This window comes from Doryrhamphus excisus, chromosome 1 (assembly GCF_030265055.1).
Source record: "Doryrhamphus excisus isolate RoL2022-K1 chromosome 1, RoL_Dexc_1.0, whole genome shotgun sequence".
NCBI classification, from domain to species: Eukaryota; Metazoa; Chordata; class Actinopteri; order Syngnathiformes; family Syngnathidae; genus Doryrhamphus; species Doryrhamphus excisus.
This window is the reverse complement of record NC_080466.1, coordinates 16342486-16366757: the sequence shown is the minus strand read 5'-3', so window position 1 is coordinate 16366757 and position 24272 is coordinate 16342486. Positions and strand designations below refer to the sequence as shown.

General features: G+C 42.1%; 1 protein-coding gene across 5 annotated transcripts in view; it reads right to left on the bottom strand.

Annotated features, from left to right (window-relative positions):
• Positions 1–20176, bottom strand: part of inpp4b (inositol polyphosphate-4-phosphatase type II B) — a 130109-nt gene extending 109933 nt beyond the window's left edge. The window contains exons 1-3 of one of the 5 annotated variants that reach the window (XR_009131712.1): positions 19882–20172; positions 10958–11002; positions 5984–6102 (exon numbers count right to left, since the gene is read on the bottom strand). Coding sequence is in view for 4 of the 5 variants with exons in the window: in XM_058082838.1 (XP_057938821.1) it covers positions 5984–6102; positions 10958–11002; positions 19882–19963 (246 nt within the window). In the remaining variant the exon portion in view is untranslated. Of the gene's footprint in view, positions 1–363; positions 507–4426; positions 4585–5983; positions 6103–10957; positions 11003–19881 lie in introns of those variants that run through there. The other 4 variants (XM_058082838.1, XM_058082851.1, XM_058082860.1 and 1 more) reach the window with 4 other exon arrangements.
• Between the last annotated feature and the right edge of the window lie 4096 nt (positions 20177–24272).

The following is a 24272-nucleotide window of genomic DNA, read 5'->3' as shown; positions in this document are numbered from 1 at the left end:
TCACTTGATCACCCCAGAAAATGTGAGCCTAACATTCTTAGACAGTGAAGTACTCAAAGAGGCACAATTACAGTATAAACAAACACACAAAAATGCACATTTGCATGTCGCTAACGCTACTAATTGCTCCTAAATCAATAACAGGATGCCCAAGATGCAATAAAAACATCCTAATGTTACTTTAGCATTACAAGAAGACAGTTCGCTCATTGGAGGTACACGTTAGTACTGTACAGCAGTAAAAAAGACACATTGTACCCATGGTCTGTGCAGGTAAACACACACAGACACACACACACATACACACACACACACACACACACACACTGGCTGGCACACTGAATAGGTCTCATTGAAGCTTACCAGCATGTTTGGCAGCCTCTGCTGTGTGTGGTTCTTCTGATGAGCTGAGATGAGCTCAAGTGCTAAGCCCGTCTGCATTGACACACACTGACACAAACACCGACACACACACACACACACACACACACACACACACACACATACATATAGCACACACACAGATTTTGGCCATTTAAGGTCACAAACCTTGGCAGAGTGGCCAATTTGGGCCATTTCAGAGGGTGTGTGTTTGTTTGCTTCAATGGCAGTGATGATTACACACACACAAACACACACATATTACTATACTGTACAAGACTCACTGGCCCGTGCTTGACCTGATGTCAATAGCTTAACATTGTGCATATTATTTTAATTTTAATTTTAATTTTAATTACTAAAAAAACACGCACACGATGGTGTGAAAAAGTCCTTGCCATCCCTGTTAAAACATCACTGTGTTTTATCACACCTGCATTCAAGTTTCTAAAGCTTTGGGACTCCAGGAAACCACAGTGAGAGCGATTATCCATAAATGACAAAAACATGGAAGAGCAATGAATCTTTCCGGGAGTGGCCAGCCAACCAAAAGGACCCCAAGAGCGCAACGACAACTCCTCCAACAGGTCACAAAAGACCCCGCAACAACATCCAAAGAAATGTAGGCCTCACTTCACCCTTAATGATAAAATGTGGCTGTATGGCGGGAACCCAAACTCGAAACAGAGTTCGATTCCACCCTCGACCATCTCTGTGGGGAGTTTGCAAATTTTCTCCAGGGACTCCGGTTTCCTCCCAGATTCCAAAAACATGCTAGGTTAATAGGCGACTACAAATTGGGGGTGTGAATGGTTGTTTGTCTATATGTGCCATGTGATTGGCTGTCGACCAGTCCAGGGTGTACCCCACCTCTCACCTGACAGCTGGGATATGGTAAAGGTAATGGTAATGGTTTTATTTCATTTAAACATGCATCAGATTACAATTGAGTGCATCCCATAATCAGTTCTCAGTTCCACATGTCCAAAAGGAGTAGGAAGAAGCAAAGCTTATTAAATCCTACCCCTCCATCTGGTACTTTTACAATCAGTAACTGTTACATTTGTTCACTTCCTGCTTTCCTAGTATAATTTAAGTTTTTTATTTTTATTTTTTCATTAATTTAAAATTTTAAAATTATTTTTAATTAAATTTTTTAATTAATTTTTTACATTAACGCAAACAATTAACATTTTTTGCATTAAAATTACAAAAAAAAATTAAATAAATAAATTATACCAGGAAAGCAGGAAGTGAACAAATGTAACAGTTACTGATTGTAAAAGTACCAGATGGAGGATTTAATGAGCTATGGCTTTTTCGGGGCTAAAAAGCCAAAGCCTAACATTTTTGCACAGAATGAGGGATCGTCTCCCTCATGAGGATAAGAGGTAGAAAATGAACGAAAAACAAGTTTCAGCATGAACCATGATGTAACATGGGAAAATGTAACGTAACATGCTTCTTTTCAGCATCACCATGCATTATTCAACCATATTAAGTTTGATTCCTGAACTTAGCGTTTGACTACTTTTCTACTTAAAACAGATGTCCGTTCCAACAACAGGGCATTGATGTCCAAATGTGAGGCGATTAAAGGCTATCATGTTGCAGTCATGTGATGAACAGCGAAGAGGAGGAGCGTCACGCGTGTAGCACCTGTTACGCGCCATCACTGATCTTCTCAATGAAAGCTTCAAATCATACAGCGATGCACTCATACGGGTGCAGCTTTCATGCGCGCCGATGGCAGCTGTTGATAGCCGACATACTGGGAACGTCACACACAGGCAAAGAGGCACTTGGCCTTGTATTGAAATACACACACACACACACACACACTTTCCCTGATGGCCACACACGTTAATAAAGCCTCATGTTCGATAGCTTCGTGATGTTTTCATGGGAAAATACATTCCTCGCATCATAACAATCATATTTCAGTCATAATCAATCAACACAGTTGCTCTTGTCTTGTTCCTGTTCCAAGTTTTCCTTGTTTTCCCACAGGAACAGGAACATGCTAAAGACGCTAATCTGTATTCCATATAAAACACAAACAGTTAATAATTCCAAATTTAAAAAAAAAAAAATTCTATCTTTTCATTCATGGAGCTTGTTGGTGGTATTTCTTCCCCAGGAAGGGTTAGCATCAACAGGGGAACAAACCCTAACATGCTTACTTCATGTTACTATGTTACATTTTACATTTCCCGATACAGTTAATAAAGTTTTGGATGGATGGCAAAAGTATAATTTGAGAAAAATATAATTTCTATTTGGGAAAATTCGTTTCATTGGCGGTTAAGAAAGAAAACAAAGCATTGCCATGATTTTATCTCCAAGGCCTTTCTAACATGTAATGTACTCCTTCCTGATCCTATCCATCCTGGTCACTCCCAATGAGAACCTCAGCATCCTCATCTTTGCTTCCTCCATTCAGTTCTGTTTCCTGTCTTTAGCCAGCCATGAAATTGCAACTGGTCTATTCCCTGACGCCTGGACCTTGTAGTGACAGATCTGGCTTTTTGTTCGATGCTAGCATTCCGGATTCTCATTCAATGGACCGTAGTTCAAGCTCCAGACAGGATACACGGGAACGCCTGAGCTCCACTTAAGTAAAAGTAAAGTTCATTCATTTTCTACCGCTTATCCTCAATACGGTCGTGGGGGGTGCTGGAGCCTACCCCAGCTGTCTTCAGGCGAGAGGCGGGGTACACCCTGGTGTACTGGTGGCCAGCCAATCACAGGGCACATATAGACAAACAACCATTCACACTCACATTCATACCTATGGACAATTTGGAGTCGCTAATTAACCTAGCATGTTTTTGGAATGTGGGAGGAAACCGGAGAAAACCCACGCATGGCCGAGGGTGGAATTGAACCCCGGTCTCCTAGCTGTGAGGTCTGCGTACTAAACACTCATCCACCGTGCAGCCCTAAAAGTACAGTTCATTCATTTTCTACCGCTTATCCTCACGAGGGTTGCAAGGGGTGCTGGAGCCTATCCCAACTGTCTTCAGGCGAGAGGAGGGGTACACCCTGGACTGGTGGCCAGCCAATCACCGGGCACATATAGACAAACAACCATTCACACTCACATTCATACCTACGGACAATTTGGAGTCAGCAATTAACCTAGCATGTTTTTGGAATGTGGGAGGAAACCAGAGTACCCGGAGAAAACCCATGCATGGCCGAGGGTGTAATTGAACCCTGGTTTCCCAGCTGTGAGGTCTGCGCGCTAACCACTCGACCGCCGTGCAGCCCTAAAAGTAAAGTTCATTCATTCATTCATTTTCTACCGCTTATCCTCACGAAGGTTGCGGGGGTGCTGGAGCCTATCCCAGCTGTCTTCTTCGGGTGAGAGGCGGGGTACACCCTGGACTGGTGGCCAGCCAATCACAGGGCACATATAGACAAACAACCATTCACACTCACATTCATACCTATGGACAATTTGGAGTCGCTAATTAACCTAGCATGTTTTTGGAATGTGGGAGGAAACCGGAGAAAACCCACGCATGGCCGAGGGTGGAATTGAACCCCGGTCTCCTAGCTGTGAGGTCTGCGTGCTAACCACTTGACCGCCGTGCAGCCCTAAAAGTAAACTTGATTCCAGTAAAAGGTAAAAAGGAACAATGAACTGAAGTGCGTCAAACTAGAATGGTACAACATAGAACGCAATCGTAATAGAACATTGCGATAAAACTGCTTACTCTGTGCATTTCTTTAAGTATTTCCTACCCAGAAACGGACTGAATTGAAAACAGAGTAAACAACCTACTTATGTATAAAATGCAACTTTTAACAACAAACTAGCAACTAATTACAAAAAAACAAGCAAATGTCTTAAGGTTAAACAAGACCATCCAAAGCAGAGTGACAGTGACGGCAGTACTGGGCACGCTCAGACTAGTCGTGTTTACATGGAATGAAAGAGAGAGTGTTGGTTTGAGAATGCAACGCTATTACACAACGTAGGCTAATAAAAAGACACAATGAGTGCGCTCTAACCCTTGCAGTCCGCAAATCAACCTACCCTGTGTTTGCATGGTCCAAAACAGTCCATAATGTCAGCTCCCGACTGCAAATCACACTCGCGCTCGCAGCCATGAAATCCCACAACTCCGGCACAGCTGAGAGTTTGAGTCTGCAGAGCTGGCTGAGCAAGCACTCGGTATCCTACCACATCCTGTCTTTCCAGCGGCACACACGCTTATATGGAGACAGACACACACACACACACGCATACGCCATCCATCTCTGTGGCGGGACTTCTGACTTCTGGCTTTGAATGAGACGCTTGTTTTCCAGGATTAGCAGGAAAATAATTCCACTGTAGTTCCACTTTTTTCCACCCCATTCTACAAAAAATGCGAGTGCACGTGTGTAAGAGTAAGTGTGTGTGTGTGTGTGTGTGGGGGGGGGGGGGGGTCGGGGGGGAGTGTTCAAGAGCAGGGCAGCTGTTGCCGCTTGCGTGCCGTTGTCGTAGCGATAGCACTGTCAAGCCCCTTGTAAAAAAAAAAGGGGGAGTGTTTTAAATAAATACATTTACTTTTATGGGAAAAGACACCCATTGTTAACTGATAAAATGACTAGATAGGATACTCTAGTCTGACCAGATAGGACAGCACACTAGAGTTTTTTTGTCTCGCCAAACTTCGCTACAAGGTAGGACAGCTCTAATTAGGACTATATAGAACATCTGTTGTCTCGACTGACACTGCCGTCATCTGTCCTACCAAGTCATTGAGCAGTAAATGATAAAGTTACTAGTTAGGATACTGTTGAGACTGTTGACATCTGTCCTACCAAGTCATTGACCATTAACTGATAAAGTGACTAGATAGGATACTCTAGTCTGACCACATAGGACAGCACACTATAGTTGTTTTGTCTTGTCCGACTTAGCTACTAGGTAGGACAGCTTTAATCAGACTACATAGACCGTCTGTTGTCTCAACTGACACTGTCTACCATCTGTCCTACCAAGTCATTGACCATTAACTGATAAAGTGACTAGATAGGATACTCTAGTCTGACCAAATAGGACAGCACACAGAAGTTGTTTTGTCTCGTCAGACTTAACTACTAGGTAGAACAGCTCTAATCAGACTACATAGAACATCTGTTGTCTCAACTGACACTGTCTACCATCTGTCCTACCAAGTCATTGAGCAGTAACTGATAAAGTGACTAGATAGGATACTGTAGTCTGACCAAATAGGACAGCACACTGGAGTTGTTTTGTTTCATCAGACCTTGATACTAGGTAGGACAGCTCTAATCAGACTATACAGAACATCTGTTGTCTCGACTGACACTGCCGTCATCTGTCCTACCAAGTCATTGAGCAGTAACTGATAAAGTGACTAGATAGGATACTCTAGTCTGACCAGATAGGACAGCACACAGAAGTTGTTTTGTCTCGTCAGACTTAACTACTAGGTAGGACAGCTCTAATCAGACTACATAGAACGTCTGTTGTCTCAACTGACACTGTCGCCATCTGTCCTACCAAGTCATTTCTTTCCATTTAACGGAACGTCATATCCACAAGCAGGATCACAGGGACCCCAAAGTGAGGTTTCCTTACCTCTACTATCTCCGTGCAGACGCTAGAAACCAGCTGATGCTTGTGAGGGTCCACCACAGACACCTGGACCACCGCACTGGGCTTCCCGTCTCGGCCCGAGGCCACCAGGTCCTTGCAAGCTACACATGGAGGGGGAGGAGGGTGACAATCAACAACAAAATACAGTGATAACAACTAAAGCACTTCCTGGTAAAGCCCTGGACTGGTGGCCAGCCAATCACAGGGCACATATAGACAAACAACCATTCACACTCACATTCATACCTATGGACAATTTGGAGTCGCTAATTAACCTAGCATGTTTTTAGAAAAAACATGGAGAACACGCAAACTCCACACAGAGATAGCCGAGGGTGGAATTGAACTCGGGTCTCCTAGCTGTGAGGCCTAACCACTCATCCACCGTGCAGCTCCAAGGAAAATCATCTCAAATCCTTTATCGCCCTTTCCCCTTATGTCACTGGCGAAAGTAAATGCTCAAACAATGACTTATTTCTCTTTCGGTTATGTCGACAACCGCTTATGTTGCCGTGAGTCAGCCAGCCGGCGGGGCGTCAACATGAAAGGGTTCCACGGTATCAGATGCGTGGGAGGTGTGAAGTTTACCAACCAAGACTCTCTGATGTGTTGTCATATATTAGCTGCTATAGTCTACCCGTAGAGCTATATTTAAAAATAGCACATATATTTAAAAACAGCACATATAAAAGTCCACAGTCGTCCCTCAACACTTATAGTCGTGCTTTCCTTTTCAAACACTTCTATGCTAGGACTACGTTAAAAAGCCATAGCATTTCAGTATGTGGAATCAAACTATGGAATGGATTGAGTAAGGACCTCAAACAATGCACAACGATGAGCCAATTCAAGAAACAATACAAGCAGTTGATGTTTGCTAAATACAAAAAAATTAATTAATTAACTAATTAAAAATTAAATTAAATAAAAAAATATAATAAAATAAAAAATCAATAAAATAAAATAAAAATTTAATAAAAAATTATATTAGGAAAACAAATGTAACAGTTACTGATTGTAAAATTACCAGATGGAGGGGTAGGATTTAATAAGCTTTGCTTCTTAACAAGTTGAACTACATTGACAAGGATATGAGGATGAAGAGTCATGAACCAGTCAAAAAAAAATTAAAAAATATCAAATTAAATTAAATAAATTAAATAAAAATATCAAATTAAATTAAAACATTTAAATTAATAAAATAAAAAATATATATATATATATTAGGAAAGCAGGAAGTGAACAAATGTAACAGTTACTGATTGTAAAAGTACCAGAAGGACGAAGAGTCTTGAACCAGTCATGATGTGCTATATATATATATATCACTATATGGACACTTACTATGGTACCCATTATGTCATTGGATGCTCATATCACCTCGTACTTCGGTACGTGAAAAAAAAAATTAAAAAATAATAAATTAAATACAATAAAAAAAATAAGAAAAAATAAACCTTAATAAAATAAACTAAAATAATTTAAAATAAATGTAACAGTTACTGATTGTAAAAGTACCAGATGGAGGGGTAGGATATAATAAGCTTTGCTTCTTCCTACTCCTTTTGGACATGTGGAACTGTGAACTGATTATGGGATGCATTCAATTGTAATCTGATGCATGTTCAAATGAAATAAATGAATTGAATGAAATAAAACCATTACCATTACCAAACTTCCAACGGACAGATTTTTTTCATATTTTATGTCAACAAAAGTGGTTATGTGTGTCGACATCGACCGAAGCAGGCAGTTTTTAGTCATAAAAAGAATGCGATGGACCGGGGCTTGATGAGTTTTCCCACACAAGCGGGTGCCGGTGTATTTAAAGTATAAATATAATGATGTGTGGACAGTGATGCTTGTTAGAGGCGCTCTCAGTTGGTGGACTTTTTGTCTGGTTGCGACCCAGGAATCCACCAGCAAAAAGCAACCCACATGTTTGCTTGAGGTTTCCTCACTAATGAGAGACGTGATTTTTTTTTTTCTGTGTTTAAATCTTTTCTGCGTGTAGCATATATTGCTACTCTGCCCTGCGTTGTAAATATCTTCTGTACAGTTTGATGTGGTCGCTCGCTCTGAATGCTAACACGGAACACCCCAGCCTTGTTTGGCCGCATGCGCCGATACGTTGGAGAAACATGGTATTATGTTGTATAGAATGGGGAGTCTGCTTTCAGGGGAAAGTCAAAGGGACAACGTGGATTATAGGTTGCTGCTGCAAGGTCGGCGTTATTGACGTGGCAACTTCATGTACAATGTAAGTCAAGTCTTAGGTCACCACTGGAATAGTTTTACCAACCGCGTATGACTAGAATAGCTAGAATGGTAATGGTAATGGTTTTATTTCATTTGAACATGCATCAGATTACAATTGAGTGCATCCCATAATCAGTTCACAGTTCCACATGTCCAAAAGGAGTAGGAAGAAGCAAAGCTTATTAAATCCTACCCCTCCATCTGGTACTTTTACAATCAGTAACTGTTACATTTGTTCACTTCCTGCTTTCCTAATATAGTTAAAGTTTTTTTTTTACTTTATCTAATTTTTATTTTTATTTTTATTTTTATTTTTATTTTTATTTTTATTTTTATTTTTATTTTTATTTTTATTTTTACTTTTATTTTTATTTTTATTTTTATTTTTATTTTTATTTTTATTTTTATTTTTATTTTTATTTTTATTTTTATTTTTTTATTATATTAAAAAGTAATATATTTTTATAATAGGCTTTTTCTTTTTCTATTTTTTAAGCTATAAACCGGATCGATTGTGACATGTTTTATACGTTACGATTTTTTATTGAAAAGCAGTCCCGTAAACGGTCCTGTAAACGGCCCCAATATGCACTTTACACCAAAATTCTAATTGTAGAAATTAAGAAGCAAAATAAATTACTGTGATAATTACGATAAATACGAATTTGGGGGCATTTTGACACTTAAATTAGTGTGGGCTAAAAGATGATGCTTGTTAAGGAGACGTATGTTTTGATTCTTGCTGTACATTTGCAATTGCTCACTAACTATGGCCATCATTCAGCTGAAGGGGGCAAGCCAGAGGGTCTAAGAGAGGGTGGGGGGGGTGTAAGGTCGGGGGGGGGGTAACCTTCCTGCCCTGCTGTACTTAAAGACCAGTCACCGCAATGGGACTTGGCTGAGCAACCATGCGTGGCCGCACTGGCTTTTCTTGACTGGGATATGACACTCGGAGTGACCCCGTGAGGTCAGCGCTATTACGAGGCTAGCTGGGCCGGGGCGACAGGAAGAGGAAATAAGCGAGGGTGACAGAGGGAAACGAGGAGGGAAGACCGTTGAGAGACACGGAGGAAGGAGGAAGGAAGAAGGATTTTATTGTTTGTAGCAGAAGAGTCCCAACGGTGACAGAGACTCTTTCTATTTGACATGTCAGCACATTTACATTGGCCAGCGGTGGGCAAACTGCAGCCCGCGGGCCGCATCGTGTCTTAATCCCCTTAATCCCCTTAAAAAAATAAAAATAAAATCAATCATCATGCATGAACATAAATGTTTACAAAAAATACCCATGACACTCATATAGTTCTGCCGCAAGGCATGCTGGGTAGCTTGTGGTACTCTCTCTCCCATTTTTGTCTGATTGCAAAATATGTTGAGGAGTTTGTCAAGGAAGCAAACAAAAAAACTCTGCAATTTTATTGTTCATAGCTCATGGTGTTGTTGCTGCTGGACTACCCAGCATGCCTTACGGGCACTTGTAGAGAACAGTTTAAGCTCCATGCTATGTCTACTGCTTAGCTGTTCTTTATCACCTGTGTAGCAGTACTAGTTGATATACTGTATGTGATGTGTTAAGTTGCTGTGGATGTGTTGTGTCTTCGTTTCGTTGCACCGTGAGTAAGAATGGCAGTGAAAAGAAAAAAATAATAAAAAATAATAAAAATAATAAAATAAAATAATAATTTATAATTTTAATTTTAATTTTAATTTTTTCTCAACTGAGCTCCATTTTTCCCGCCACTACATACTACATGCTCCGTAATGAGCATGTAGTGACCAGAGAATCATAAACTATATAAGGTTCCTAAAATATATATTTATATAGATATATAATTTTTATATATTTATTTATATATGTATTTTACAAAAACATTTTTTTAAATATTTGCAAAAATGAATCATATTTTTAATGACCTCTCATGGCCCACCTGCAGTACCACCACGGCCCACCAGGGGGCCGCGGCCCACACTTTGGGAATCACTGATCTACTCCAAAAATACTGCGCATATACAGTATTTGCAAGTTTCTGCACTCTTTGCCATTTTCATGTTATTATTTTTTACATAATACATAGAGTTCATATTATAGAGTGCATGAGAAAATGTAGCTGTCTTTGATTATATGCTCATTTATATTGTATAGCAAGTACTCTATATTGCTCAGCAGCAGAACCGATGTTGTAATAACGGTAAGGTAGAGATAAAAAAAAAAAAGCATCATCAGGAGGTTGCCTACAGCCAAAGCTGTGCATGTTTTTGTTAGACCCCACACCTGGGGACGATAAGACACTTGGCCGTTAAATTGATGCCTTAATTGGGGCATTTAAGGTAGTCTTTTTTTTCGGAACAATTGTTTTGATGTGAAAATATCCGGAATGCAACCATTTTCCCACAAGCGGCATTTCAGCGTTTTCTTTTTTACTTTGGGAAAAGCATGTGAAAGTCAGCAAATAGAACTCCCAACTTCTTGACAGAATGAAAAATGAATGAGGCTATTTCGGAAAAAGCACACAAAAAAAGGTTCCGAGACAGCCTCTCATCATTGTGTCAACAGTTCTCTCCGGGCCTTTCTTTGCACTTGCTTTACAGACTTTGTGCTTTCATTATCAAGACCAGATCTGCTAATTTTGTTTAGCGGTACAAAGGGTCAAGGCGTGTTTCATTACTTGAGTGGGAAGAAGAATGAATAACACTTACCAAGGCTGAACTCCACATGAGACATTGTTGGTGAGCAAAGGACACCTGAGAAGGAAATAAAGACAAACTATCATCACATGGAACAATTTCAAATGGAATAAATTCAAATGAACGGCATCATAATTTCAGAAGAGTTAATGGTAGGCAAAGATCCTCTATATGACAGGAGCACATGTCTGTTTTTAAGGATATACTGCAAAAAAATCCAAGTCAAAGATCCTCTATATAACAGGAGCACATGTCTGTCTTTAAGAATAAACTGCAAAAAAATCCAAGTCAAAGATCCTCTATATGACAGGAGGACATGTCTGTCTTTAAGGATATACTGCAAAAAAAAAAATCCAAGTCAAAGATCCTTTATATCACAGGAGCACATGTCTCTCTTTAAGGATATACTGCGAAAAAAATCCAAGTCAAAGATCCTCTATATGACAGGAGGACATGTCTGTCTTTAAGGATATACTGCAAAAAAAATCCAAGTCAAAGATCCTCTATATGACAGGAGGACATGTCTGTCTTTAAGGATATACTGCAAAAAATCCAAGACAAAGATCCTCTATATGACAATAAATAATAAATAATAAATAATAAATAATAAATAATTCAAGGAATATTATAAGCATAAAAACAGTAAAAAAAAATAGTATTCATACCTAAGGACAATTTGGAGTCGTCAATTAACCTAGCATGTTTTTGGAACGTGGAAGGAAGAAAATGGCGGAGAAAACCCACGCATGCACAGGGAGAACATGCAAACTCCACACAAAGATGGCCGAGGGTGGGATTGAACTCGGGTCTCCTAGCTGTGAGGTCTGCACGCTAACCTATTATTATTTTTTATTTTTTTTTATTAACAAGGAGCATTGTGTTGTGTTGTTGTGTGTTGTCAAAGATCCTATATATGACAGGAGCACTCTACTGTTTTTGAGGACCTACTACAAAAAACAAAGATTCTCTCTTACAGTACAAGAGCGCTCCACTGTTTTTAAGGCCCTACTTCAAAAACACAAGCCCCCCTTCCCCCCCACACAAGGCACAAGACAACCCCAGCAAGGCAGCCAAAGGATCGGCCCAATTCATCCCCGCCCATGGACCGGTACCAGGCCGTGGCCCGGTGCTTGGGGACCCCAGGAAGAAGAAACATGTGTTATTTCCAGCCCTGTTCCAACATGTCATTATAGACATGTAATAGCGTAGCGTACAGTCGGCTTGCGGTCCTGCGTGAGAAGCGGGAACGTCCCCCTCCCAAAACAGCACAAATGATGGATGTAACTACTCATTGCAGATTATGCAAACACGCTGCAATGTGGGTGCGTGTCAGTGTCGGACATTCTAGTTATCCATTGTTCTTCCGGGGGCTCACGTTGAGATGATGGCTGGAGGAGTGACTCCTCATCTGTCAGCCGTGTGTCTCATTCATCACTTCCACACTCCATCACACACACCCATCCCATCCCGGAGAGGAAACATGTGCAAGACGCTGCAACATAAAAACTCCTCTTACAGGGAGGGGGGGAGAGAGAGGGACGGGCACTTGGACACGATTGGGGCCTGAGCATGGCTCATCAACTCCGCTAATGGGCCATGCAGACTCACATTGTGTACGACTTTGGCTAACAGTCATTTTATGGAATGATGTTTTCCATAAAGACGAGCGTGATGTACCTGGGTGGAGACACTTGATTGGACGATGCAGTTATCCTATAACAGCCAGAAGCATACCATGAGGTATCATGAAATAATTACTAAGACAAAGTCCCTTCATGTCAATCGGGGACCACAAAATATGGCGGCACCTGACTGCTGCGCCCCGCCCCGCCTTTAGCCTTGTTTTAGCTCTGAATGAATGTTTGTATTTAAATGCATCGTTTACTCTGTTTTACTTAACTCTAATTTTATTTATTGTTTCGCTATACAAATAAAATGTATTTTATAATAATAACAATAATTATTATATTGAATAATAATAAGAATATTATTATTGCTATTATTGAATATAATAATAGTTATTATTATTATATAATATAATCATTATAATATTCAACAATATTGTTGCTATTCTTGAATATTATAATAATAATAATAATTATTATTATTATTATTATTATATATTATTATTATTATATTCAATACTACTAATAATAATATTATAATATTCAATAATAATAATATTATAATATCCATTATTATTATGATTATTATTAATAATAATATTATTATTATTATGACAAACAAGGCTTTTAGCCTTGTTTCAGCTCTGAATTAATGTTTGGATATTGTATTTTAATGCATCGTTTACTCAACTCTAATTTTAATTATTTTTTTGCTATACAAATAAAATGTATTATTATTATTATTATTAATTCATTTTCTACCGCTTTTACCGGGGGTTGCTGGAGCCTATCCCAGCTGTTTTCGGGCGAGAGGCAGGGGTACACCCTGGACCGGTCGCCAGCCAATCACAGGGCACATATAGACAAACAACCATTCACACTCACATTCATACCTATAGACAATTTGGAGTGGCCAATTAACCTAGTGGCCAATTAACCTTGGAATGTGGGGGGAAATGAATGAAATAATTACAAAAGCCAAATTCCCTTAATGTCAATTGGGGGCCGCAAAATATGTCGGCAGCATCTTTGAGACCAGTGTTCTGGAAGAAGACTCAACCTTGGCCTTTCCAACACAGACAATCCATTTGAGCCTCAACTGGACCAAAACAAATGCAAGACGTCTTGATTACAATAATTAACTTTGTTACAGATTGGACGTTCTCTCTCGCTCTCTCGCTCTCTCTCTCACGCCACATGAAGCGAGCGGAGAAGAAGAAGAAGAACAGCGGCACAGGTGTGCTACTTCTAATCGATACCCGGTGGCATTATGAATATGCTAATGAGCTCGACGGGGCGGCGGGCGGCTGCCTGCAGGCGACATGCAGATGCGACTCCCAGAGAGGGGGGGGGGGGGGGGGGCACGGCAAATGAGGTGTGCCTGCCTGCTGCAGTGCACTTTCATTGGACTGGAGGAATAACAATCTATCAAGTTCTGTCTGTAGGTGGCAGTGGCGAGGATGGGGATTGGGGGGTGGGCCATTCATTAAAATGCGGGTAAGATTGACTCTGAAATGGCATAGTTAATTAACGTGGAGGCGTTTCAAATGTTCCACAGACCGTCATTTAACCCTCTTCTTATTCATTGGCCCGCTTTCTAGACCACTTGCGGCGATGGCCTTTAGTCCGCATATACATGGGCCCCACATGGGAATGCCGCATATTCCTGACTCCACAAAAAGAGCCGGGCCGCATATACACGACAAGCTCAATAAGCCCTCATGGTAGCAAGAGCACACATCCCTAATCAGTGCTTCTTTACCTTCTTCATGAATAGATATTACATGTAAGAACCCCCTCCCCCGGAACAAACCCTGTTTATATTCCCCCGTGCTATTTACCTTGGATTTGGAGATGATATTAATAATTCACGTGTGTGGTCAGTCGGTGTGATGATGCAGCACAGATATGAAAGCGGCCGTCGCTCATTTTTCACCAGACGACTCGGCCCAAAAACTGTGAGTTCATCATGGCAGTATTCTTTACGGTACAACATCAAAAAAACCCTCAAGCCCTTATTCCGGGCGGCACGGCGGTCGAGTGGCTAGCGCGCAGACCTCACAGCTAGGAGACCAGGGTTCAATTCCACCCTCGGCCATCTCTGTGTGGAGTTTGCATGTTTTCCCCGTGCATGCGTGGGTTTTCTCCGGGTACTCCGGTTTCCTCCCACATTCCAAAAACATGCTAGGTTAATTAGCGACTCCAAATTGTCCATAGGTATGAATGTGAGTGTGAATGGTTGTTTGTCTATATGTGCCCTGTGATTGGCTGGCCACCAGTCCAGGGTGTACCCCGCCTCTCGCCCGAAGACAGCTGGGATAGGTTCCAGCACCCCCCGCAACCCCCGTGAGGAAAAAGCGGTAGAAAATGAATGAATTATTATTCCGACCTCCGTGAGGAAAAGCGGTAGAAAATGAATGAATGAATGAATGAATGAATAAATATTATTATTATAATTAATATTATTATTATTATTATTATTATTATTACCACCCTCATGAGGAAAAGCGGTAGAAAATGAATGAATGAATGAATTATTATTATTATTATTATTATTACGACCTTTGCGGGGAAAACCGGTAGAAAATGAATGAATTATTATTAAAATATTTATTTATTAAAATATTTATTTATTAAAATATTTAAATATTAAATATAAATTTTTGTTTCTGGTAGCAGACAACAGATTTAAGTGTATTTTTTTAATCTCTTGCAACAGGTATTTTTATTTTTTCTATTTTTCTACTGGCAAAAACACCACTTTTCTTATGTTTGGCTGCTAGCAGCATTGCTAACATCAATAAGGGCTGACCCTCTGTTGCAAATGATCACATAATACAAAGAGTTGTTAGTCACATTGTGTTGCTATGATCCTAATATTGCCGAAGAATAAAAAAAAAAAAATCAAACCTTAGTGCATCACCGCAGTGTTAAAATCCCACATTTCTTCAGGCCAACTCCACGATGAACAACCTGAAGTAAATTAACATAATCACATAGTCGGAGGCGTGTTAAATGCACGATGGCGTCCACCTTCCTAAGTAGCGAGTGTCACCGGAGGAGGAGATAAACTAGTTCACCTTGGGACTGATAATGTCCGGCCTGTCAAGCCTGTCTCTCGTGCGCGACATGCTAATTACGTGCTTTGTCTTTGTGTGATGCTTGGGTAAACAAAACCACCAAAAAAAAAAAAACGGTACAGTACCTGTCACATGTCATCCCACACCGTGATGGAGTGAATGCATAGCGGTGCGTATCTAAGGTTCGCAATCAGGTCACAGCCGCTGGTAATGTGTGAGTCCTCGCACGGGTATAATTGTGCATGTGAGTGCGCGTCACGGTGCGTAGAGACATAAAAAAAAAAAAAAAAAGCTACAGGAATTATGCTTCCTTTCTCGCCCGTTGGGAAGATGACGGCATGGAGGTTGCACGCCAATGTGGCAACGTTACACGGCCGCGAGCCGAGGTATTAAACCTGGAGAGCAGCCTTTGTGGAAGCGCACGTACGGTCGCGCTAATCTCTTTAGCGTTCTCCTGTTGGGGTGAACACGGGGACCCTGGTTCGCTGGTGCCAGTGCTCGTTAATGACGACACCTCATGGTGGGACCTCACGGTCTAATGACTTCCATTGCAAGAAAAGCATACCTTTATTAACAACGCTACACTTTGACTGATGTGGTTGAATTGTGGCTGAAGCCTATCCCAGCTGTCTTACTGTAAGGCCAGATGCGGTTGAAAGGGCAAATATCGACCCAAAAACAGTAGTTGTGTATGCGGTTATGCAGTGGCAACGTTATTACACACACAAAAAAAATCATGCCAAAATTTGCCAGTCGATCTAAGTTCCTATGAGGTTTGGGTAGGGACCAACAGGACATGCTCATGGGTAAAGGCAGCCAAAATGATTTTTCTCCATAGGGTGGGACAGAGAACCGCTGCTCCTCCTTAGTGAGAGGAGCAAGTGAAATAGCTCAGGCATCTGGACAAGAGGTTTCTAGGACCCCTCCCTAAAGATCCCAAGGATGGATGGACGGATGGATGGGGAATGGATGGGGGAATGGTGGATGGATGACGGATGGATGGGTGGATGGATGGGGAATGGTGGATGGATGACGGATGGATGGGTGGATGGATGACGGATGGATGGGTGGATGGATGGGGAATGGTGGATGGATGACGGATGGATGGGTGGATGGATGAATGGGGGAATGGATGGGTGGATGCATGGATGGATGGATGGGGGAATTGATGGGTGAGTGGGTGGATGGATGGGTGGATGGAGGAATGGATGAGTGGATGGATGGATGGATGGATGGATGGATGGGTGGATGACGCATGGATGGGGAATGGATGGGGGAATGATGGATGGATGGATGGGGAAATGGTGGATGGATGACGGATGGATGGGTGGATGGATGAATGGGGGAATGGATGGGTGGATGGGGGAATGGATGGGTGAGTGGGAGGATGGGTGGATGGATGGGTGGATGGGGGAATGGATGAGTGGATGGATGAATGGGTGGATGGGGAAATGGATGGATGGATGGATGGATGGATGGGGAATTGATGGATGGGGAATGGATGGGTGGATGGATAGATGGATGGGGAATGGATGGGTGGATGGATAGATGGATGGCTGGGTGGATGGGGAATGGATGGATGGAAGGATGTGGGAATGGATGGATGGGTGGATGGGGGAATGGATGGGTGGATGGATGAATGGGTGGATGGATGGATAAATGAATGGATAGATGGGGAAATGGATGGGTGGATGGGTGGATGGGGGAATGGATGGGTGGATGGATGAATGGGTGGACTGGGGAATGGATGGGTGGATGGATGAATGGGTGGATGGATGGATGAATGAATGGATGGATGGATGGGTGGATGGATGGGTGGATGGACGGATTTTGAAACCAATATTTGGACTACAGAGTATTGAGGTTTGAGTTGTGGCTCACCATCATTGTCAACATGCTGTCGTTTACGCTAACGTTTGTGCACTTGTGGATGTTGTAGCGGACTCTTATTATCAATTGCCAATCCAGTTTTTACACTTGTAAAATTTGCTAAATATTCTGTCCGTCATTCTCCATGAAACAGGAAGTTCCCTAATAACTAGGTGCACCTAATGGAGTCAACTATGTGGACTGCAGTGAGAAGGAATTCTCATACACACATTGGCTCCACACACACACACACACACACACACACACATAGGCAGCCAGGATAGGCATGCAAGCGCATCGCCTGTTTTCCCTCCATAACCACAAAAGCAAACACCGCGCCACCCAAATTACAAGCCTGACTTACAAGCCGCACTCTGACACACACACCAGTTGTGATTTTCACACTGACCACAATGCAAAAACTTTAACTGACACATTCATCAGCCGGCCAGGAGCAGTTTATGGACAATATGGCCATTAAGGAACGAGGACAGTAAAGTACTGCATGCATGCAGTAGCAGAGGGAACGTACAGGAAGTACCAAAACACGTAGCAGAAGTAGTTTAAGAGTCTCTGCTGGTCATAACCATAGCCTAGCATAGTTTATCACCTTTTTAACACACAGTGTGTTGTTATGTGAATGGACACAAAGTTGTGTGATACCGCAAAGCCCTATGTAGCTTGTTAAAGACGTTGACAAGCATAGCTGTGGGGGGTGCAGTGGGCTTGAAGGGATCAAAAAGGCTCAATACCGGACCGCTGTTTCGTGAGTCAGGGAAGCCAAATGGATATGCAATTTTGGTTCTACATTAAAAACAGAAAAGAAAATAATGTGGCCTACGATATACAGTATTTGTATAGAGATGGCTACATACTGTATCATATACTACATTTATTCTACTGAATTTTGACATTTACTCCTACTGTGATTTTTATGACAAATGCACCACATGATTGCGCATTTTAAACCCTAAAAGTCAGTTTTACTTGAAACAGACATGTACATTATGATCATTAGTACTTCCATTTCCAGGCTGCACGGCGGTCGAGTGGTTAGCGCGCAGACCTCACAGCTAGGAGACCCGGGTTCAATTCCACTTTCGGCCATCTCTGTGTGGAGTTTGCATGTTTTCCCCGTGCATACGTGGGTTTTCTACGGGTACTCCGGTTTCCTCCCACATTCCAAAAACATGCTAGGTTAATTAGCGACTCCAAATTGTCCATAGGTATGAATGTGAGTGTGAATGGTTGTTTGTCTATATGTGCCATGTGATTGGCTGGTCACCAGTCCAGGGTGCACCCCACCTCTCAGGCAAAGTCAGCTGGGATAGGCTCCAGCACCCCCGCGACCCTCATGAGGATAAGCGGTAGAAAATTAATTAATTAATTAATGATGTTTTACCGGGCTGCACGGCGGTCGTGTGGTTAGCGCGAAGACCTCACAGCTAGGAGACCTGGATTCAATTCCACCCTTGGCCATCTCTGTGTGGAGTTTGCATGTTCTCCCCGTGCATGCGTGGGTTTTCTCCGGGTACTCCGGTTTCCTCCCACATTCCAAAAACATGCTAGGTATGAATGTGAGTGTGAATGGTTGTTTGTCTATATGTGCCCTGTGATTGGCTGGCCACCAGTCCAGGGTGTACCCTTGCCTGAAGACAGCCAGGATAGGCTCCAGCATCTCCCACGACCCTTGTGAGGATAAGCGGTAGAAAATGAATGAATTAATAATTTTTTGCCGGGCTGCACGGCGGTCGTGTGGTTAGCGCGCAGACCTCACAGCTAGGAGACCCGGGTTCAATTCCACTTTCGGCCATCTCTGTGTGGAGTTTGCATGTTCTCCCTGTGCATTCGTGGGTTTTCTCCAGTTTCCTCCCACATTCCAAAAACATGCTAGGCGACATAATTAGCGACTCCAAATTGTCCATAGGTATGAATGTGAGTGTGAATGGTTGTTTGTCTATATGTGCCCTGTAATTGACTGGCAACCAGCCCTCTCGCCCCGAAGACAGCTGGGATAGACTCCAGCATCCCCCGTGACCCTCGTGAGGATAAGCGGTAGAAAATGAATAAATGAATGAATTTCCATTTCCGTCCCCTAGGTGGGGCATGACAGAAAATAACTGAACCCCTGATACAGTATAGTCAGCCCCTATTTATGTCCACCTGTATCTCCTACTCTTGGACACACACACACACACATGGTATTAAACGTGTGTTAAAAGGCTAGAAAGCAACCCACCAGCCATGTAAACACAGACAAGGCTATCCTAACAGGACAAATGACTCAACAACAACCAGAGTCTAACTAATGTCATGAAGGTGGAGGACATACTGGAAGCTCCATGAGGACACAAACACTCACCGCTCGCGGGCATCTCTTCAGGGCAGCCGCTTAGCTCCGTCAGGTCAACCACGCAGCGTCCCGTCTGCTGAGCCCCCTCCATCTGTCCCCGCTCTGCGGAAGGAACACCACACTTCACTCCGGTCCGGTACAATCCCCCATGAACTAGGAGGGAAGCTGTTGTCACGGCGATGGCAATCTGCTTGCCTGGCGCTCTTGCAGCCTTTTTTGGGGGAAACTAAGACGAAGGAGGGAGAGGGACCAGCCAGGGAGGGAGCGCAGAAGGAAGGGAGGGAGTGGGGTGGGGGGGGTCTTTGCAGGAGAAAGAGGCAGAGGTGGAGAGTGATGAGGGAGTGGGATTGGGAACGAAAAAGAAAAAGCAGGACACAATTGATGTTACGTGCGATATGCTGCTCTATCCATTCATCTCGCTGCTGTCACGCGGCGGCGAGACAAGCGTCCCCCCCAAAAAAAACACACACAACTCTCCCGCTGCTCTTCTTCTTCTTCTCCTCCTCCTCGCCGCATCCATCCAGACATGTTCCCTCTGATTCCTGTCATCTGTCTCCCTCGCCGCCTCGCTCTCCACCCTCCCTACGGCGCTACGCCATCAATTAGGAAGCATGGCTCGGCGGGTGATAGCTGAAGTCACATAGCGTACAAACACAATTGACTTATGTGTTACATTTGCTCGCTTGTCATTACTCTAATTATTCATTGGAGGCGAGCGATAATTGCAGAGACCTTGTTTGAAAACTTTTTATGCTGGGAAATTGGACCACTACACTGCATAGTTATTATATTAGTCATTTTTATACACCCTGGTATACATTTTTCCAATGATAAGAAAATAACCAAACCCAATATAAATGATAGTTGCTAACATGTATTTCCCGCCAATGCACTGCAAACAACCATTCACACTCACATTCATACCTATGGACAATTTGGAGTCGCTAATTATGTCGCCTAGCATGTTTTTGGAATGTGGGAGGAAACCGGAGTATCTGGAGAAAACCGACGCATGCACGGGGAGAACATGCAAACTCCACAAATTGAACTCGGGTCTCCGAGCTGCAAGGTCTGCGCGCTAACCACCCGACCGCCGTGCAGCCGTGTTTCATTTATGTATTTATTTTGAATCTTATGTATTTATTCAATTTTTGGGGATGGGATTTTTCCCATAAACATGTTTATTTCCCATTGTCTATGCATTCTAGTACAAGAAAACGAGTTAATATGAGCTAGCTAACAATGGAAGTCATGGAAAATACCTATTTTAACGTTAAAGCCCTCATTTTCATTCATTCATTTTCTACTGCTTATCCTCCCAGCTGTCTTGGGGCGAGAGGCGGGGTACACCCTGGACTGGTGGCCAGCCAATCACAGGGCACATATAGACAAACAACCATTCACACTCACATTCATACCTATGGACAATTTGGAGTCGCTAATTAACCTAGCATGTTTTTGGAATGTGGGAGGAAACCGGAGTACCCGGAGAAAACCTACGCATGCAAGGGGGGAACATGCAAACTCCACACAGAGATGGCCGAGGGTGGAATTGAACCCTGGTGTCCTAGCTGTGAGGTCTGCGCGCTAACCACTCGACCCGGAAATGGAAATCCTACTGACAAAATGGATCATCTGTACAAACCACGGTATGAGCTGCGGGCAGCGGCCTTCTGGCATAGCAGATTATCAGCATACTCCAGGTCAGAGGTGGGCAAACTACGGCCCGGGGGCCACATCCGGTCCGCCAAGTGTTTAAATACGGCCCGCCCGTTCTTTCCAAAGTATTTCATTGAAAACTTAACATACAACGTAGCATCACGGCTTGATGGTTTAGGTCAGGGGTTCCCAAACTTGATGGCCGAGGGTGGGATTGAACTCGGGTCTCCTAGCTGTGAGGTCTGCACGCTAAACACTCATACACCGTGCAGCCTGTGATCCAGCCCAAGAATGTTATTGTTGCTTTCAGAGGATAAACATCCTGGCATTTATGTCGTGTTTGGTGGGACCGACACTTCATTGTTTTGTTTATGTAACAAAGATATTGTTTTTTAATAGTACCAACTTCAAGATAAACTAGGGGTGTCCAAAGTGTGATCTGGGGGCCTGCACCTTGTTTTTTTATTGCACGGTCAATTGATTGATTAAAATATTCAATTGTGATTAATCGCATTTTGACATTTTGGGTTAAAATGATGCATTCATTGTGGTTGTTTTGGCTGTTGGCAATGGTCACCGTGTTAGCTTAAAAAAAACCTGCTTTTATGGATTGTTTTTTTTGGGTTAGCGTTTTGATCGTTTGTAGTTCCGGGCCCCCCGAAGAATTTGACCCTTGAGGTCATTTCCCCCCAAGCGAAGTGACTGACTGCTCATCATATTGACGATGAATTATGAACCAGTACCGCACAAAAACTCCAAGCAGGAAGCCTATATTTCTGTTTAGCAAAGTGACCTAGGTTAAAAACCCCTGGAGTTCTGCAACCGTTCCACCGTTAGTCCTGAATATTTAAGCACCAGAGTCACACTCATCTTTACATATTCTATTCCTGCAGAAAAAAAAAAACATGCATGCTGGGAAGTTCTCCTTTATCAAATAAATACAGAAGGAGACCACTTGCCACTCTTTAGTCCTCATTGTGAGTCATTACAGAAACCCAGCAATGCTCGTTGCTGGATTGGATTAACAATGAGATCCATTTCCATATTGTAGCCCAATGTATTCAGGCTCTTTTGTTCACTACAATCAGACGCGGGAAAATACGCAGTTATTCTTTCAAGAAGAAGTGACTGCTGCATGATTAGTTTTGCGCCACCCCTTTGAGTCCCTGTCATAAAATAGGGGCAACAAAAATGTACGCTTGACAAACTGTCATCCTGTAACTTTCAGTTGACTATGCAGATTTTATCATCGCCTGTAAAGTAGAACTCGAGACGTGAAAGGTTTATTTATGATTGTAACGCAGACGGCATCACTTTTAATGTCCTATACACAAGCCTTGTACTTTATCGACAGACATTTTGATTGAATAACGCCGACTGGAATGCGCTGTGGTCAGATCAGATCAAATGAGAAGAATCCTGTTGTTTTTGTGAGGTGGAAGTGGTTATTTAAGTAACCTAAATAAAACTAAAATCATGCAGTTTGGTAACAAGCACAAAGGACACGCACCAGCAAATACAAACGAACGAAATACATTTCTGGGGATCACAATAAATGAAAATATGATCTGGAAAACTCATATTACAAATATACAACATAAGGTGGCCAGAAATATTGCAATATTGAACAAAGCAAAATTTGTTCTCAATCAGAAATCACTCCACACTCTTTATTGCTCTCTGGTTCTACCATATCTTACTTATTGTGTGGAAATATGGGCTAATAACTATAAAAGCAATCTTCACTGGCTAAATGTACTGCAAAAAAAGGCCAGTAAGGATAATTCATAATGCTACTAACTCCTTATCGATATCAATATCAATATCAATATTAAAAAAATAATATAAATAAATAAATAAATAAAAAATTAAAATAATAAATATAATAATTAAACATTAATAAAAAATATACAATTATAAAAAATAACAAATAAAAAACTTTTGGATCATTTTTTGTCATTATCTGTATTTTTTACAAAACAAAAAAACAAATAATCATAATGAAAAAATTAAAAATAAAAAAACAAAAAAACTTAAACTATATTAGGAAAGCAGGAAGTGAACAAATGTAACAGTTACTGATTGCAAAAGTACCAGATGGAGGGGTAGGATTTAATAAGCTTTGCTTCTTCCTATTCCTTTTGGACATGTGGAACTGTGAACTGATTATGGGATGCACTCGATTGTAATCTGATGCATGTTCAAATGAAATAAAACCATTATCCATTTTGTATGGTGACAATGTCCGCCGCAGCATCAGCAGATATCACAAGCAAGCGCCGCTCTGAATTGGAATCAGGCCGACCTTAAACATCTCCCGTTGACTTCACCTCCCATTCCTGGCCCAGCGAGAGGTCTGACCTTTTCCCATACGTTGTAGCCCTCCGTTGATCCCCCGAGCACGGAGCCCCGTTCGTGGTGTCTTCATCTAAAGGTTTACTTGACCGTCAGCCTTTGTGACCGTAGCTTGGTGTGTTGCTGTTGCTGTTAATGCAGCCTGACTGAATGAGTCTATGTGAAGATTCGCTAGCAGTGGGGGCACGACGAGAACATGGAACATTCAGTATTGATTCCCCACACAATACATATTAAGTGAGAGGCAAGAAAGTATAACTGCCTTGCATGTTTTCCGTAAACAAATACAGTACAGTCCAGTCTTTTGCTAACAGCAGTCAGCGCTAGCGATCGCGTCAAGGAAAAAGCCAGAACTTGAAAACACTCTTTGGTCGTAATATAATAAC